This window comes from Meles meles, chromosome 1 (assembly GCF_922984935.1).
Source record: "Meles meles chromosome 1, mMelMel3.1 paternal haplotype, whole genome shotgun sequence".
Classification (NCBI taxonomy): domain Eukaryota; kingdom Metazoa; phylum Chordata; class Mammalia; order Carnivora; family Mustelidae; genus Meles; species Meles meles.
The window spans coordinates 196,883,411-196,902,892 of NC_060066.1; the positions used below are offsets into that span (position 1 = coordinate 196,883,411).

Here is a 19,482-nt window from a genome sequence, read left to right on the forward strand (position 1 = left end):
CGCGCACCAGGGTGCGCGCATGTGTGAAACTAAAAGCAGTGTCAGGCTGCTCTCTGCTGGGCACAGAGTGCAACTGCATACTGGCTCACCCCAGGCCCTGCAGCTCTGCAGCAGAAGGCCTGGCATCTTGCCCACTTCAGGCTCCCCAAGCCCTCCTTCTCTCTTCCTCCAACTACCTCTTCAAATCCCCCCGGCTGGTCTTCAAAGCCCTGGCCAAGGCAGGGGGCCCTCAAGGACAGTTCGGCGGTCTGGGGAAGCCAGAAGTGCCAGGCTGGGGACTCAGGGTCTGACCAGCAGGCAGCAAGCCCTCAGCCAGACCCCCCTCCGTCCTGGCTGACTGATCCACAGCAGCTGTGGCCTCTACCTCCCGGGGCTGAAGGATGGGGCCTGACAGACTGGCAGAGTCAGCTCTCTGGAAGCTGATGGCGAAGGGGGGTGTGCACGCCAGGAACTCCAAATCATCCCCACTCACTACTTCAACGTCCTAAAGCATGGATGAAGGGAAGTGGGGATGGTTTTCAGTTTTTGGGGGGACAACAAGAAGGGAGGGGTCTTAAGAAAGTCCCCTGCTCTCCCACCCTGTGCCAGAATATAGGATACACTCTTCCAGTACCTCTCATCTGTTCCCACCTGTCGTTTATAGATCCAGACAGGTCACAGGACTTCTCCTTTAGTAGCCTTCCCTTTAGTAGCCACCCCCCCTTTACCCTGCTGGGCTGAGATGGGCCTAGGACCCAGCTGTGACAAGCAGCATTCCCCAGAACTGATGTTCTTTCCACCAAGGCACAGCTCACAACCCTCCTGCATAGGGTCAAAACAGGCCCGACAGGAGAAATGTCCTTCTGACCCTCCTCTCCTACAGCACTCAGAGCGAGCATCCAGCCCCTGCAACAGCCAGGCTCAGATCGGGAACAAGCAGCTCAACAGCGTGGGAGCAGGCAGGGGACAGAGTGCTTTGAAGGCATGGCCTGCGTCAGAACGACTGGCTGTGATGAAGGAGCAGGCACTGTTTGGAAACCCAATTACCACCTGCAAAGTGCCCTGCAGAGCTCCTGGAGAGAGCCAGACAGAGACCAACCAGGAGCTAGAGGGACAGCTCTCACTGCATCCAGGAGCAGATGGCAGCCCTGGAGAGACTGGCCTGGGACAGAATGCGACATTCTGGGGTCATTGGCAGCATGTGGGGATGGGGAGAGAGTAGGCTGGCCCTAGGGTTCACCCATCCACCAGACTCACTGCCAGATCAATCTCCCTGAAAGGACAGCCCTCAGCACATCCCTCTCCTGCTCAGAACCCTTCAGTAGCTGCCCATCACCCCACTGAATCCAGGCCAAAACAGCCACCGCTCTGCATTCCAAGTCCTTCCCAGGCCGGCCCCAGGCTACCTCACAGACTCATCTCCTGCCAGTCCCTTCCAGAACCCTCTGCTCCAGCCAAATGGATTTGTTGTTCTGCAAACAAGCTCTTCAGTCAGTCCCCCACCCCCACGCCTTTGTTCGCACCATCTCCCAGGGAATGTCCTTCCCCCATAATCCCCTCCTCCTTTTCACTTCCTTGCCTAAGTCTGCCCACACTTAAAGCCTATCAGACACCTCATCTTCCTGACACTTCCCTGACCCCAGCTGAAGTGACTTAACTTTTCTTAGTGCCCACAGCCTTTTACCTGACCACGCAAAGACTCACTCTTTGACAATGAGAACCATGATCATGTCTTTGTCCTCTGTCCAGAAGCTGGGGACTCTGGAGCACAGGAACTCAAAGTGAAGAACTTTGTGTCCCTGGTATCTAGTGCATAGTAGGAGTTCAGAGAACATGTCAAGGGCTTTATCAGCCTCTCTTAGCAAGAATGCAAGAGTGATACAGCTCTCAGTCTAAAGCCTGGATGAGGACACTGCATATTCTACCCAGCTCTTGGGACAGAGAGGCCAAACACCTCAGGATGGCCCCCAAACCATCACCTCCTCAGTCAGGTTACCATCTGAGTCTTTGGCAAACTCTTGACGCCTGAGCTAAGGCCAATGGGGCAGCATCTTCCCAAACCCCCATCTACCATCCTGTTAACTTGGGTGGGTTTCTTAAGCTTCCCTCTCTGGCCTGCCTTGTTGCAGCCAGACGATGGCACACCAGCTGGCCTGTCTGTCTGGGCAGAGCCGACGGATGCCAGACGGAGCAGAAATGGCTGTGGGCCCAGCTCTATCCATCTCCAGTCCTGGCCCCGGCTGGGGGATGGGGCCTGCTTGCCTGCTGGTGCTGCAGGGAGAAGGGCTGGGAGCCCTGATGGTCTCCAAAGATAGCGGGTTCTTCAGGATATGGACCCCACCCCTTTACCACCAGCCACTATGACCTAACATGACCCACAGTCAGCTTCAGATCTCTGGTATCTTGTTTGTGCTTAGTCCAATGGTCTAAGAGCATAGAAAAGCAGCCCCAAAGTCAAGGAGCTGCAGAATCATTTCAGACAGATACCAACTGAATTCACCAAATGCCTCTTTCCTGTGTAGCAAGACTTCCACTGCTCCTTCATAGTCCCAATTCAAGGCACAATTATCCAACAGCTGGGATTAATCAATCTCTCAAGTCCGACTTATCCAGTGGCCACATCACTTTATAACAAAACACCACTACTTAACAAAACTATTTCACTGTGGCCTTCCTTGGTGCTTGAGAATTCCTGACTTCCAGTCTGGAGGTAGGGAGAAGCAGCCTGGGGCTAAGGAGCCCTAAGAGGCAGTGGGATGCCGCGGCCACTTTCCCTGGAGGTCTCGGCAACTTGGCTCCATCAGGCCCCCTGCCTTCATCCCCAGGAACTCCAAATCATCCCCACCCCCAATCCTAAGGTCCGCTCACCACTTGCGCTTCATGTAGGCAGCAGCTCGGTTCCCGTAGAGCATGGCATTGTGAGGGGCCCTCTGCACGGCCTTGCTGTAAAGCTGAATGGCCAGGGTCCACTGCTGGCAGGCAAAGGCCTCGTTGGCTTGCTGTTTCACACGCTCCAAGTATGGGGGCAGCTCTACCTGGGGGCTACGGGGAAGGAGAGCCAAGTTAGGCCAGCCAAAGAAAGTCAGAGCAGCCTCTCAGGAAGTCTGTAGCCTTGCCTGAGGGCCACCTGTTATTTTCTTGGTCCCTGGGATCTGCATTGTCATTTAGAAAGAGGGGAGCACTTCCATCCTTGGCCTGGGTTACTGCAATAGGTAATGGGCAGAAGTCCCGATACTCTGAACCAATGAAAAAACAAGAGGAACAGAAATGAAGCTGTCACGGACAGGTAAAATCTCTCTCTTTTTAAAAAGTAAACTCTAAGTACACTCTATACCCCCAACATGGGGCTCAAACTCATGACCCCAAGATCAAGAGCTGCATGCTCCACTGACTGAGCCAGGCAGGCACCCCAAAGGCGATTCAATTTGATTCTATTTATTAGAGAGAGTGCAAGTGTGTGTGAGCTTGCACGCACGAGCGGGGAATGGGCAGAGGGAGAAGGAGAGAATCTCAAGCCAACTTGTGCTGAGTGCAGAGTCTGACAGGGGGCTCAATTTCATGAGCCTGAGAGCATGACCTGAGCTGAAATCAAGAGCTGGATGCTTAACTGGTTGAGCCACCCAGGTGCTCCCCAAAGGCAATTCTTAATCAAACTCCTGGGCATGATAGTAGCTAACCACCCACCTCCACACGGAGCTGAACCTTGTGACCACCCAAGTTCCTCCCATGTATCTCTCTATAGAGACTTCTGTTTCTCTCAAAGTTTAGAGACTTTGAACACCTCTATACCAAAGCCCAGCATTGGGCCTGGTAGTGAATAGAGGCCAAAAGATAGTATGGGACAGAAAAATATAATGGGGGAAGAACATCTATGTAGAACCCTTTAAGAGAGAGCTCAGTACTAAGAGACAGTTGATCTCTGGGTCCTGACCCAGCTACGGATACCAAGGGACTGGAGCTTCAGTCTGAGCATGACTGGAATCCTACCAGGTAGGAGCAGTACTGGAACAACTAGCCACATCCAGAAATACTCCATTACTCCATTATATCCCTTGCCCCAGTTCCCAGACTTGGAAGTATGTACCTGGATGGAAGGTTTATAAGACTTGCTCTTCCCTCCGATTATATCCCTCCAATTATACTGTAAGGTACCATAATGTGTAACTGGAACTGGAAGGGCTGGACAAGTCAGACTGGCCTCACCTGACATGTCCCCTACTCTCTGGCAGCCGGAAGCCATTGCTGTGAAGGTGCAGGCCATTGGACACGCCGTTGGATACACCATTGGTGGACATCTTGCCATTCTGAACTTCTGGCAGGGATGGGGAGAAAGAACAGCAACAACTCAGGAGGAGTTCCCCATTGCTCCTCAGCAGCCCTCCAGCTTCCATCACAGGATCTGACGGTTCCTCTGTGGGCCATCCTCGGGGGGTGAGACCCCTTCCCAGAAAGCAAGTTTTGACACAGGCAGGCAAGTGCATAAAGAAAAGCCTATGCGCCCTCTGCTGGTTGGAGAGGGACATAGCTTCAACTTGGCATTACCCTTAGTGGGATTTGGGGGGATGCGGGGTGGCTGGTGGGGTTGTGTGTGTCGGGGGAGAACGGGACTTGTAGAGGTGCCTAAATCAACTGCAGGCCCCAGGAAAGAGTCAGTGAGGAGACTGACCCAGGATGAGAAAGGAAGGGCAACTACTTGAGGTCCTCAAGAGACAAAGCCACGGAAAGTGCTTTCTCAGAGGGAAGGTATCTCTGATCTACTGTTCTCTTCCTTTTTACTGTACACAGAGCGTTCTTTCAGAGAATCTAGTCCTTTAGGGGCACAGCCACAGCACAAGGGAAGGGGCAGCTTTCTCAGCAGAAGTGGCAAATGCTCAAGCTCCCCAGCAGAGACAACCCTACCCCAAGAGAGAACTTACCCCCTGAGGAGTGGCATTTTCTAGGCAAGAGAAAAGTGTACGGCCGCTGCTTGTAAGTCAGGTCAAACAAATAGACCTAGAATGGAAGGGTCAAGAAAAGAGACGGAGGCTGTGAGGTAAGAAAGTGGCCGGCCAGAAGCAAGGCCTTGGTGGCTTGATGGCTCTCAGGAACACAGTGAGTGTTGGTAGGGAGCCATCCAGCAAGGCCAGGAGGAGTTCTACGGAACAAACCTCAGACAGGAACATCTTCCCAGTTCCGAGGGTGGACTGCTTAAAACAGTGCCATTAATTAGAATCACGTGTTTAAGTTGGAAAGGTCCTCAGAGGTCACAAAGCCAAATTTCTCATTTTATAGATGGGAAAACTGAAACCTCAGAGAAGGGAAGCAATTTGCCCAAAGCATCACTGCTACTTACTTCTCTCAGTGAACATAAAATTATCTATTATTATTTTTCAATTATTATTTTCAATTCTTACTTTGCTTTAGGAACTTGGCTAAATGTTTTATAGGACTTACTTCATTTCATCCTAGAAACCACCTCATAAAGAAGTACTATTATTTTTTTTAGTTTATTGTTTTTAGTTATCTCTATATCCAACACAGGACTCTGAACTCATGGCCCCAGGGATCAAGAGTTGCATGCTCTTCTGACAGAGTCAGCCAGGTGCCCCAAGAAGTACTATTATTATCACTCCCTTTACAAAGAAATATGGGCTGAGTCTTTATTTACCCACGGCCATAAAAGTAGTATGTGGCACAGCCAAGACCCAAAACCAAGTCTGTCTGGCTCTAAGCCACTCTGCTACACTGCCTCACTATTCATCCTAATGCTACCTTCAGGCCAGGTGATGGCTCAGCAATCTGAACCCAGGACCAGTTCTTCATCCCAGTTCTCTGGTACATAATCAGTCTTGCCTTGTTCATCAACTGCTTCACCTGCCATGTCTCCTGCCAACCTGGGCTGGATCGTATTTCACCTTTGTCTCCTTCATGTTTATAATAATGCTAGTCCCAGAGTAAGTGCTCAGTATTTGTAGAATAAATGGATTTAAGCAAGGCTTACTAAATATCCTGACCGAGAACATGCAAAGAGAAGGGTTAGTAGCCTGCCATTATCAAGGAACACTCCTATAGCCCGACTCTGAGTCCCAGGGTTTCCTCCTAGGAAAATGGAGGATGAGGAAACTGAGGCTCAGAAGAATGAAGACCCTCACAGTTCAAACTCCCAGTACACAGAAGGCCAGCATTTGAAGACCGGTCCGTCAGTTCTAAAGCTTCAGAAAAAGCCAAGGCCAGGGCACCTCTCTGGGAATTCCAGTGATGCCAGGTTGCTCCTACATTTCACTATAAAGTAATTTACAATAAGGCTGCTGCTTGTCTGCCTCATGGCAGTGGAAGTGAGTGTTAAGCCCTGGCTGCTAACTGTGGGGTGAAGGTGGGCAGAGTTACCTTGGGCAGCCATACATACCTGCTCCCCTCCCATGTTGACCAGCAGCTCTGTGCCATTGGGGCTGAAGGTCACATAGGTGGCAACCAACACTCTCAGACGGTTGTTGTAGTCAGGCAGCTTCACGGGCAGGTGACCTGTGGGGAGAAGCTCAGTTACCCTAATGTGAAGCTCTCCGTCTTCCCCCAGAGGGGCAGGGAGTTGTGTGAAGTCAATCATATCAATAATGGTAGCAATTACCTTCATCATAAAAGCAGTGCAAGTGTTGAGCACTCACTATATGCACTAGGCTAACTGCTTTATATACTTTATTTCATTTCATCATTACAATGCCATTTTATGGAAAAGGAATTAAGACTCATCAAGGGTAAATACTTTGCCAAAGGTCACAGGATGGCTGGTCAGTGGCAGTCAGGATTAAAGCCCACATCTGCCTTACTCTAAAACCCTTTCTCTTGACCACCATGCCATGCTATCTCCCTGCACCACCCCAGACAGAGTCAGCACCCAGCCAAGAATGTGGGGCCAGAGCTGGACTGAGCCCTACCTGCTACGTAATACTGGGCGGCACCATCCGGAAGGGGCTTCTGCCGGTCACAGAAGGTGTGGACACCTGCCGAAGGGCTCTGCTTCATGCTCTTCCTGGTGGGAAGGCAAACCATATAGGTTATAACCCCTAGCACTACCCTTGGCTAGTTGAGACCACACTCCCTAGAGGAAAACCTAAATTTTTACCTCTGAAAGGAGATACCTTTCTTCCTTACCTGAGCAACCCCAAAGTTTCATCAACTAGACAGCCATGGCCGTACACATTACAGTGCTTTACAAGTAGGTCCTATCCATTGTCTTGGTCCTCATGACCACCCTATTATTCTCATTTTACAGATGATGGAGTTAAGGTTCAAGGTCCACTCCACGTCATGTAGTGTATGAGGAGCAGCAGTGGTCGCCCAAACCCACAAATGAAAGTCTAGCAGGCCAGACACCCCTGTGCCTGTCCCAGGAGTTGACTGAAAACCCAGGCTGGCAGAGCTGCTCAGGTCTGGGACTTAGGTGGAGGTTCTGAGTATATTATACATTTGTTTAAAAAATAATAGAATTAAATGTACAAAAAAGAATTACATGTATAAGATTATAACTGCACAAATACTCATAGTAAGAGAACAAGCAGAAAATATTATACACAGTGATTTGGTTCAGGTGGTGGATTATGGGTAGTTTTTTCATTATATTTTCCATATTTTACAAAATAAACATGGATTACATTTAAAAAAATCACAAGAATTTAAAAACCCATCTCAAAAAGAAGAGGGCATGGCAATGAGGGAAAGGGGCAGCAGGTTCCCAGGGACCTGGCCATGGGAGGCCGAGCTATTCATACCTGTGGTTATGAATCATGCGAATGTCATAGAGCCTCACAAAGGGCCCACTGGCCCCTACTGCCAGGCAGTTGTTGTCCTGGGGGTTGACGGTGAGGCACTTGGCCTCCACCAGCTGGCCACAGTACTCTGTCAGGTCAATCAGCACCTCCGAGTGTTTGCTGTTCTCCCGAAGGTCATACTGGCTGTGAGAGAGGACAGCGTTAGGGGATGGGGGTTGGGTCCTCCTGTGAGGCAGGGGAGAAGCTAAGGCCTTGTTATACAAAGGGACTGGGAACAGCTCTGACCTGTTCCTAAATAATAAGAATGTCAAAACCACTCCTATTTCTTTTTTTTTTTTAAAGATTTTATTTTTAAGTAATCTCTACACCCAGTGTGGGGCTTGAACTCAGGACCCTGAGATCAAGAGTGGCACACTCCTCTGACTTAGCCAGCCAGGCGCCCTGAAAAACCATTCCCATTTCTTGAGTGGTCATGATGGGCCAGGCACCTGAAATAGGCTTCTCATACAATCTATTTTATTCTTTATGTAACTATTTACGGTAAATACTACTGTAACGTTTTTTGTCTTTTACAGGTATTAGTGATATTAAGTACTACTACTACTGATTACTAAAAATGAGAAACTGCTTTGTGTCTAGTACCATCTGTAAATGTCGTACCTGGAGTATCTAATTAAATCCTCATGCCATTCCCAGGTACCATTAGAACACTGAGGCTGAAGGCAGATAAACAGCCTGTCTGGGATGACACTACCAGTAAATGTGAAGCTGGGATAGTGCAGAGCTGGGGAGACAGCCTTTAACCACCTGGCTCCGCTCCTTAACTCCACTCTTAATCTAATTTCTTACAGGAAACAGAAGAAGTATGGAGGTGACTGAAAGGAGAATCTAGAGGTCACCTAAGAGCGATCTAGAAACACTTAGCATCAAGACAAGCCTGAGTTCCACTCAGGAGGTTAAAGGTCATGTCAGACATCCCCGGCAGCAGCACCCCCCTCACTGCAGTTTGGAGGACTGCTGTGCTTCCGCTACACAGGCACAGAGAATGGGGAGGATGTGCCCTGTATGCTCACCCACCTCCTGCCTAGACACTGGCAATAATCTCCACCCTGTCCGCCTCACCCTTCTATGCCGACCTCATCAGATTGCTCTTCCTAAAATACTATTTTTGTTACATCAGTCTTCTGCTCAAAAACCTGAGGAGATTCCTCAATACTTCTAGCTTACTGTTAGCAAACATTGACCAAACTCATCAGTCTGGTTTCTAAGGCCCAATTTCAAACTAACATCATTCCTCAGCTTTCTAACTGCGTCGATGACAACTAACCCCCATGTGACTATCTTACCCCTGCATCCATGAACTCTGCTCAAGTTGGGAAGTCCACTCAGCTTTTCCTTGCCCATCCAAATCCTGCCTATTCTGCAAGGTCCAGTGTATGCTCACTTTCTGCTAGGATACCTTCCCTGACTGTACCTTTGCCTAAGCGTCACTCAGGCTCCGACCCTAGGTGCTTAGCCTCTCCCTGCTGCCCTGGCAGTCTGGTTAGTCAGAGTCAACAAGGGTAACACGGAATTGTACCTGCCACTGACCAAAATGCTTTTTGTCTTCCAAGTACTCTCCTAAGGTTTTATAGGCACTATCTTGATTTTAATGCTCAGGCCAACAAGGGAGATATTATGATAATTTCCATTATAGATTATGAAACTGAGATTCAGGGGTAAAGTGACTTGCCCCAAATACTGAGTGACAGAGGTAGGACTTGATCCCAGGTCTGTCTGATATCAGTGCTCTGTTTCTAATTGCTGTTTTATAGTTCATGCGATCTAGATCTCTCCTCTTTTGTAATGGGGAAGAGAGTATAAAGTCCTACGAGATCTCAAGGGAGACATTAAATCAGATTGGGGAGATAAGGAAAAAGTTCTAAAGTCACCTCTGAAGAAACGAGTTAAAGGGCAATGAGACCATTTTAGGATGAAGGAAAGTAGAGGCAAAGTTGTCATAACCTAGGCCACTGGAAAGGGGGAAAGCCCATGTGACCATTTCTGGCTGGCTATCCCCTTCTCACACATATGCCCACTGATCAACTCTTTGAGAGAATGTTTCAAGCACCTCGAAGTGCTGGGCTCCAGGAACACAACCAGGGATGAGAGAGATGGAGATGCTCTGGCAGCTCACTGTTCAGTGAGTGATACAGACAAAAAGATAAACCAATGAGTAAATAAAATAAAAGAACTACAGATAGTGATTGGAGTTAGAGAGGATACAATTAGTGTGCTGAGACAGAATGATGGGGGGGGGGTCCTACTTCAGACAGGATAGAAAAGGTACTTCTGAGGAGGTGATCCTTAAGGTGATCTCAGGGTGAGGAAGAGTCAAATATGGAAAGAACTGGGGACAGAGAAAACCAGGTGGAGGGAACACCAAGTGTGAAAGCCCAGAGGAGGCTGACTCTGCGTTGCTGACAGCAGGCCTGGAGGCCCGGATGTAGTGTAGGAGAGCAGGACAAGTAATGTTCCCAGTTTTATGTTCACAGAAAAGTGCCCTGGGCAGACAAAGCAGGCTGAACTCTGCTGACAGGAAGGAAACAGGCCTGTGGAAGGAAGCGGTGGGGCGGATGGGATGGGGAGCCAACATGCAGGGGGAGCAGGGGAGGCACAGGCCCCACTCCATGCCTCAGGTCCTTACCGGATAAGCCCGTCCTCAGCAGCACTCCAGAATGTGTTGGGCCACATGGGTGCTGTGGCGATGCGTTTCACCCGGTTTGTATGGTCTCCAAACATGTGGATCGTTTCCTTTACTGTCAGGTCGTGGACATGCACTTTGGAGTCGGCTGCCCCCGTGATCAAGATGCGGTCCCCAGCATGAGGCAGGAACTGCTCCAGAGAGATTGAAGAAGAGATTGGCAGGCAGTGTGGGTCGGGCTGGCCAGGAAAGAAGACTAGCCTGGATGTTAGTACCCTCTTTCCTTCATTTCGGGTAAGAAAATGAGCCCATCCAAGACAGTCCACTAAGGAAACTGCATCAAGCATCATCAGCCCACAGGCCCAAAGGTAAAAATTGGGACATATGCCTTTACTTTGGTGGAGTAGTCCTGACTTATGCCAAACTGAACTACCCAATAAAGCCTTTTCCTCTGACCCTTCCCCAAGTAAGAACTGAGCAGGTGACAGTCACAGTTGTCACCATTTACTAACTATTTACCATGTGCTAGACACCTGGGCAGGTTCCTTATCTTACCGATATTTTAAATAACCCACTTAAAACTGAGGTTCAGCACTAACACTGAGTTAAGTCTGTCTGATTCTCATATGAATACTGCCTCATGAGGACCATTTGATAACCTGAGGATTACAAAACAAAGTAGGCTTAAAATGAAAAGGACTTCCAGTGTTTTAAGAAAAAAGTAGTATTTTAAGTTGGGTTCAAATATTTCTGGAGAACAATCTGGCAATAGGTAACAAAGTAAAAGATGTTTCTATCTTTTAATCCCACACTTCTACTCCTGAGAAATTTCTATGAGGAAAAAGGGACCTGTGCAGAAATGCTCAGAGCAGCACTCCTCGTAATGACAAATACTGGAAGTGGTTCAAATGCTGGGCCCTGGGGAAGGGTTGAGCATCAGGAGGAAACATCTCCCCTGCAGCTGTTACAAAGAATGAGAACCCCGTCATTCAGATGAAGTTGAGAATAAAATATTCCAGATGACATGAACAAAACAGCCATAAATATAGCTTTGAACAGTAATCTTTAAAAGGTGTGCGGTTCTATCACCTAGCCATGAGGAAGAAAAATAATCGGGTATGGCGTTAGTTGACTTTTTCTCTTCTTTCCTGAGTTAAAAAAATTTAATTATCTTCTTTCTTAACTGAAAAGTTCCTCCCAAACCACAACAAGGCTGAACCGGTGCTGGGGTTGGGACATTAGTCTGCATTTAAAAAGCTCCACTCCTACTTGACTTAATTGTTCAGGAAAGAGCAACAATTCACTCTTTCCACACACCACTGTCTAAGGGCTCACCAGAATAAGGGCTGGATGAAACAGACGGAATTCCGTCATTTTTAGGGGCAACCAGTAGTCTTTAATCCTGTCTGAAAACAGCATGTACTTCAGGCACAACAGAAGAGGGAGCTTTTGGGGCCTAGTGCCACACTCACACACTGTAGTTGCCACCAGGGGGAGCTTGTGGGTTAAATAAAAATACCTGTATTGTTACTACGGGGAGAGAGAAGAATCCTTTTCTACACTTTCACAGGAGGCTGAGGGTCTGTGAATTTAATTTTGGGCCTTGCCCCAAATCTCACTATTAGTATCAAGACCACTGTCAAATTCTGGTTTTTGAACTCAACGTTTTGTGCTCTACGATGCCAAAGCTGATGGCATAGGTCCCATTCCCAGATCCCACCCCACAGATTCAAATTGAACCGAATAACAATTTTCAGGGGGCAGAAAAAAGTCTGTTTGCCATGCAAGAGGTGAATCAGCATTGTTCTGTCACTAAAAACTGCAGAAAATTATCTAGGACTGGTCTCTGGAACAGGAGGTGAAAATGAGAGCTTGGGAAGGGTGCAGGGTTTAGGGAAATAAGCAGGTTCTCAGCTCTCAAATCCACCTTCTTCTTCATGTATCTTGTAATTCTTCTTGATACTATTTAGGAAAATATTTCTCAGATTAGTGAGGCTTTCCAAAGGACAGCCTCTCTCACATACATCCATTACAGAATTTCAGGGCTGGAAAGGTCCTTAAGCCTGTCAGGTAAGTTCCCGTTGTGGAGACTACCTCAGTGCTTGGACATTTACAACCTTCTCAAAGAGCCCATTCTACCTTTTCCAAATTGCTCTAAGCACTAGACTTGTCTCTCCATCATGCCCACATTTGCTTCTGTGGACTTAAGAGCCAATAATCCCATGTCTGTTTTCTGAGATCAAAAGGCAGAAACTTCATGTCATTTCCACTTATAGGGCTTCAGAGGTACGAAGACATTTTTAAGTCCCGTTCCCACCTCTCCTTAGCTCACTTTCACCAACAAATCTGTAGCTCGAATGTAGAAAAGCTAAAAGTACCTATGCCAGGTGCCTTTTTACAATCATCTCATTGAACTGTAATACTAAGCCTATGGAGTCCTGCTTCCCTTTTAAAATTAAAGGCCTATTCACACATTTACTCATGAATCCAGGGGATCTTCCTAAGCTACTTTGTATTAACAGATGAGTAATGGGGCTCAGAGAGGTCAGGTGACTTGCCTAGGTCACACAGCTTCTAAGAGGCAGATAAGGGGGTCAAACATAGGTCTTCCTGCTATCTGAGTTCATGCTTGGAACCATACCACCCACCATCACCACTCAAATAAATATAAATTCACCTGGAGCTGGCCTTGTGGCTCTAAGCGAGGAAGGAGAACATGGAAAAGAGATGGGGTTTCAGGAATCACAGTCAGATGCTCAGATTACAAAGGTGTCTGTGACCCCAGGGGGTATGTGGAACCCAAATGGGCAAATACAACTGTGTGCACAGCCCAGTCATGCCTCTTACTTGCTCTGTGCCTTATTCTGCTCACCTTGACAGAGAAGATATTTGCCGTGTGTCCCGTGTGCATGGAGAGCAGCTTCTTGTGGTGTAGTGGGTCCCACACAATTGTGTGCTGGTCATCAGAACCAGAGGCCAGCAAACTGCAAGCAGAACGAAGGTTTCTGACCTCTCTTCAAGTTCCCAGGCCCTACTCCCCTACCCCACCTCCCCTGTTCATAGGGAATGAAGCCACAGAGAGTGTGACAAACAGGAGATATCACGGAATTCAAGGTTATCTTGTAAACATTAGTTGAGTCTCTTCTATTTTGTCCTAAGGATTTCTCATTATTCCTTAAAGGCATTAGATTACCAAAAAAAACAAAAAACAAAAAACACAAAAACAGGGTTTGGGTGGTCATCCAATTCATTGCTCAACTGTGTGTTGATAGTGATGGACTAAACTTAAGTACACAGAAAAGAACAGCAGTCTCTTTTCCTTAGATTTACTGAGGAGGAGGAAAGTCCCTTCTCCTAGGCTACCCACTCCTGTCCCAGCACCTTCTCATGCTCTAGCTCATACTCACTCTCCTTTCTCGTTCCACTCCAGACAGTTGACACATCCTGAGTGACCCTGGGGGAGCAAATGGAAAGGGACAAGAAGAGAGCCAGTTAGAGATTCTCTTGGGAAACGAAACACCAAGAAGTAGAACTAAACAGGTAAACTGTCCTTTCCATCATTAGTGTTTTGCTGGTGCTTGTGAATGACCAGAATTGAATTAAACTGCCCAGTATCTTACAATATATAAAGTATTTTCATATTCATGATCTTGCTTAATACTGAACACCTCAGCCTGTTTTGTTTTTTTTTTTGTTTTTTTTTAAGACTTTATTTATTTGAGAGAGAGAGTGAGAAAGCACAAGCAGGGGGAGCAGCAAAGTGAGAAGGAGAAGCAGGCTCCTCACTGAGAAGGGAGCCTGATGCAGGGCTCGATCCCAGGACTGTGAGGATCACAACCTGAGCCAAAAGCCTGAGCCACCCAGGAGCCCCCACCTGAGCCTTTTAAATAAGGCCACGTTTCATTGATCCTATTTTGCAGAAAAGTAAACTAAAGTTCAGACCAAAGTAAGCCATGGAAGTGAGATCCAACAAACTTCTGCTCCTACCACTAAAATTGACATGTCCCCTTCCAGGAACATCCCCCTCAGCCACAGAAAATTTGCCCAGAGGAATACCTGACCCAAGGGCAGCCAATTAACTAGAAGATTGATCTTTCATCCATTCGGCATATAATTTAATTTGTCAGGCACCCACCGCGTATCAGGTACTGTTTGACACTGGGGATACAGCAGTATACAAAACAAAGTCCCTGATCTCCTGGAGCTTACTTCAAGTAGGTGGAGCCTGGTATAGTAAGGTTAATTGGGACAGAGTCTTGAGCTTTGGGGGTCTGAATTGAGAAACATGGAGAGAGAGAGGCAGTTAGTAACAGACACTGAAGGCAAAAGCATCCACAGAGAGGAATCATGGTAAAGCCAGAGCAATGAGGAAAGAAACCCCATGAAAAGCAGAAGGTATCAAGTGGCAGAAGTGAATCTTACATGGGAGAAGGAAGGAACAAGTCACCACGCATTCCTATATACTATTGTCTGTTCTCCTACCCTCCTTCATTCTTAATGGTACCTAGATTTTCATTTACTTGATTCCCTGTTCCAAATAAGACCATGTATTTCAGCGAGTATAAACCCACTGTCCTTGCCATACTGATAGGTTAGCAACTTAGGCCTTAGCCAAATTGGACATGGCATTCACCTGGGCACAGGGATTGGCTCAGAAGTAAGCCTGTGACCCCAATCAGATGCCAGGGACACAGCTGCTGGGAGGATTCTGAAAAAAGGCATTTCCTCATTCTCCGAAGAATCTATGAGAGATGCCTTTCTTTCTTGGATGCTCGGTGTATAGCTGGACACTTGGAATTACCACACAAGGGAAGCCAGCCTGAGAGTAACGTCAACCACAGAAGACAGCCAAAGGGAGTCACACAAAAATAGAGCAAGAGTGACTGACCAGAGTAACCAATACTGACGCCTACTCTACTTCTGGACTTTCAGTTAAATGAGACACTCAGTTCATTATTAAGGTCTTCTGACTTGGGTTGTAACTTGTAGCCCAACACATGCCAACTGGTAGTTCCAGCTCAGCTCCCAGTTTATGGATACTTCCTTCAAGATGCCTTTCGTGTCCTGTAAATTTGGGAAGGAGATATACCCTTCCTTGTGGGCTCCTCCTGTCACACTGACTATGGCTCTGTGTTGACATGATTTTTTTTTTAAGATTTCATTTCTTGGGCACCTGGGTGGCTCAGTGGGTTAAAGCCTCTGCCTTCGGCTCAGGTCATGATCCCAGGGTCCTGGGATGGAGCCCCACATCGGGCTCCCTGCTCAGCGGGGAGCCTGCTTCCCTCTCTCTGTCTGCCTCTCTGCCTACTTCTGATCTCTGTCTGTCAAATAAATAAATAAAATCTTTATTTAAAAAAGGTTTTATTTCTTTGAGAGAGAGCATGAGAGTGGGGAGGGTCAGAGGGAGAAGCAGGCTTCCCGCTGAGCATGAAGCCTGATGCAGGACTTGATCCTGACACGCCAGGATCATGACCTGACCTGAAGGTAGTCGCCCAAACAACTGAACCATCCAGGCACCCTCTCTGTTGACATGAATGTCTGCTTTACTAGACTGAGCCTGAGAAAGCAGGCTTTGTGTCTTGTATTCATCGTATCCCTAAGGCCAGATACAGAGCCTGGCACATTATCTGTTGCCTGAATGAACATATGAGTCCAGTGGGACAAGCAGGAAGGATCGAGAAATATGAACAAATCTAATTCCCAATTATCTGGTTAGGCTTATTTAAGATTTTATTTATTTGAAGGAGAGAGAGAGTGTGCATGCACAAGTAGGGGGAGGTGCAGAGGCTGAGAGAGAACCAGACTCCCTGCTGAGCAGGGAGACCAATATGGGACTCAATCCCAGGACCCTGAGATCATGACCTGAGTCAAAGGCAGAGGCTTAACTGACTGAGCTACCCAGGTGTGCCCCCAACTATCTGGTTAGAAACGCTTTTCTTCTGCCTTCTCCTTCCCTCTTACCCTTTGTCCTATAAAGATTCTCATCTGGGTTGAACCATAATACTTTCCAGGTTCTGCACTTATACGTGCATTCACTCTGTTCAGATTTGTCAGATCACTTGCTGACCTGAGCCTCTCTCACATTCCCATGGCACTCAGCTGAAACCCCCACACGTGGCTCTGTTCACTCTTTTTGGAATAACTTCTGTCCTCAGCAGTTTCATTTTCCCACCAGGATGTAAATTACTGTGCCCAGGGTCGCTTCACATCATAGGCCTTCAGTAATCACCACTTAGTGAGGGCTTACAAAGAGCAAGCACAGTGCTAACTACTTGTGGTAGGCAGAAAAATGGCCCCTGATGTCTGTGTCCTGATCCTCTGGAACTTATGAATATGTAATGTCTGGTGGCAAAGGGGACTTTGCAAATGAGATTAAAGTTAAGGTCTTTGAAATGGGAGAGTATTCTAGGTTATCCAGGTGGTCACAATATGATTACATGAGTCCTTAAAATCAGACAACCTCTCCTGGCTGCAGAGAACCTGAGAGATGTAGGTGTAAAAGAGATCTGTCCTGTTACTGCTGTTACTGCTTTGAAGATGGAAGAAGGGGCTTATGGGTCAAGAAATGCAGCAGCCTCCAGGAGTTGGGAATTGCAAAGGAACAGATTCTACCCTGCAACCTCCAGGAGGAACACAGCCCTGTCAAGATCTTGCTTTTAGCATAATAAAACCTGGATCAGATTTCTGATCTACAGAAATGAGATAAGAAATTTGTGTTGCTTTGAGCCACTAAGTTTGTGGTAACTTTGTATGGCAGTAACAGGACACTAATACAGCACTCTATATCCATTAACCTATTTAAGAAACAGGTATCACTACTCATTTCACAGATAAGAAAAGCAACACTCAGAGAGGTTAGGTAATCTGCTGTGATATTGTAATTTATAATAAGAAATACATATTTGGTCTTCTTTGCCATTTCTGAGCCCCTAGAAGCCCTTGGGATTTCCTAGTGATAACAGAGAAAAACATGTCTTGATGTTCGTAACAAATCCCTTTTAACCTTAATACCTGAGTTTATGTATTAAGCGATTTTTGGAAAGCACCTAAGGATGGGGGCTGGTTTCCAGAGGAACCAACCATATGATTGGAGAGTTAGAACCTTCAGTCCCAGGGGTGCCTGGGTAGCTCAGTTGGTTGGGTATCTGCCTTTGGCTCAGGTCATGATCCCAGGGTCCTGGGACTGAGACCCTTGTCAGGCTCCCTGCTCATGCTCTGTCACTATCTCTGTCTCTCTCTCAAATGAATAAATAAAATCTTAAGAAAAAAAACCACAAAAAAACTTTCAATCCTACTCACGAGGGGTCAGAGAGGAACTGGAGGTTGACTAGGTCACCAATGGCCAAAATTTTAGTCAGTCATGCCTATGTACATGAAGCCTCCACAGAAACCCAAAAGAACTGGGTTCAGAGAGCTTATGCATTAGTAAACATGTGGAGATTTGGAGGAGACCTGGTGGAGAGTGGCACATACCAAGAGGGTGTGGAAGCTTTGCACTCCTTCCTACATACCTTGTCCTAGGCATCTCTTTTATCTGGCTGTTCCTGAATTACATCCTTTTAGAATAAAGGGTAATCTGGCAAGTAAAATGTTTCTGAGTTCTGTGAGCCACTCCAGCAAATTAATCAAATCCAAGGAGGAGGCTGCTGGAACCTCCAATCTATAGATGGTGAGTCAGAAGCACAGGTGACAACCTGGACTTGTGATTGGCATCTGAAGGTCGTGGTGCAAGGGGCAGGGCCATCTTAGAGGACTAAGCCCTTAACCTGTGCAATGTGATGCTATCTATCCCCAGACTGAGAGTGTCAGAATTGAGTTATATTGTAGGGCAACCATTTGGTGTTGGAGAGTTGCTTGATGGTGTGTAAAAAGAAACACCACCCCCCAACACACACTGGACCTGGCACCACTAACAGGACAGGAAGCAGGATTTTTCACTCGAGAGCCTGAGCTCTTAAGTACTGTCTGAGAAATGGATGAATGTCTCTAGAATTACTGTATTTGTCCTCAAATCAGTAACACCTCTCAAGTACAGAAGACAGAGGCCAAGTAGACAAACATGATACTTAGGATTAATTTTCACATGGTAAAACCTAGCTTAGAGGTGGGTAAGTTGAAGAGAGTATAGAGAGAAAGCTCAAACCAGATTCTACAAAAATACAAAGTAACTATTGACATAAAGTATTAATAAAGAACTTTATAAGTGAACACCAGTTTGGGAAGCTACTTTGTAAGGAATAGAGTGTTTAAGAGGAGTTATTTTGGCCCTGATAACTAAGGCTGGCTTAGATATATGGTCACAATCTATAATTACATTGTAGAATGCAACGGAAGAAAATATGCCTATGACTTATAAGAATTAAAATGTGAGTAAAAAATAAAGGGATAAAGCCTCAAACTTTTAAGAAAGTGAGAAGAGGGACTGAACAGAGAAGGCTCCCTAGAGAGGAACAGATCTCTGTGTGCCTCCCCGGACCCTTGCAAATACTGCTGTTCGGGGTGAGCTTTGCACATCAGGGATCTAGAGGAAACCAAAAGTGCACAGAGAGAGAACCTGCAAGAAAAGATTTAAATCTCATCTACACTCCAAGTTACAACCTCTTAGTTCCTGTTTAACTTTTTAAAATATTGATTATAATTACTATTTATTGTTAAGTCCCTATAATTTGCTGGATGGTGTGATATATGGGAGGAGGAGGAGGCAGGAAGAAGTATTTAATCCTAACACTGCTCAGAATTGTAGGTGCACAATGATGATAAAAAGCAAATGGATTTACAGTGGGTTTTATTACTGCTTTTACATTCTTTACAGACCACATACTCCTTATAGGGGGCTTATAGCCTGCACTACAGTCCCCACCTTCATATGCTTCTAGTATGTAGAACACAACTATTACTATACATGATCTCATTATCACTCCCTTTCCACAGGTAAGACTAAGTCTCAGAGATACGAAATAATTTACCTGGGGTTGCACAAATGATAAACATCAAAGTCCAGCTGGGAACCCAGGTCAATATAACTCTAAAGTTATTTCTCTGGCTATGCTGGATACCTCAGATGTCATGATTATT

General features: G+C 46.7%; 1 protein-coding gene across 3 annotated transcripts in view; it reads right to left on the reverse strand.

Moving 5' to 3' along the window:
• WDTC1 (WD and tetratricopeptide repeats 1) overlaps positions 1–19,482 on the reverse strand; it is a 68,181-nt gene that overhangs the window by 6,628 nt on the left and 42,071 nt on the right. For 2 of the 3 annotated variants that reach the window (XM_046013533.1, XM_046013549.1), the window contains exons 4-12: positions 13,815–13,861; positions 13,280–13,391; positions 10,411–10,598; positions 7,725–7,907; positions 6,891–6,985; positions 6,365–6,480; positions 4,896–4,971; positions 4,183–4,291; positions 2,848–3,021 (exon numbers count right to left, since the gene is read on the reverse strand). In XM_046013533.1, the coding sequence (XP_045869489.1) occupies positions 2,848–3,021; positions 4,183–4,291; positions 4,896–4,971; positions 6,365–6,480; positions 6,891–6,985; positions 7,725–7,907; positions 10,411–10,598; positions 13,280–13,391; positions 13,815–13,861 (1,100 nt within the window). The remainder of the gene's footprint in view (positions 1–2,847; positions 3,022–4,182; positions 4,292–4,895; positions 4,972–6,364; positions 6,481–6,890; positions 6,986–7,724; positions 7,908–10,410; positions 10,599–13,279; positions 13,392–13,814; positions 13,862–19,482) is intronic. The other variant, XM_046013539.1, reaches the window with a different exon arrangement.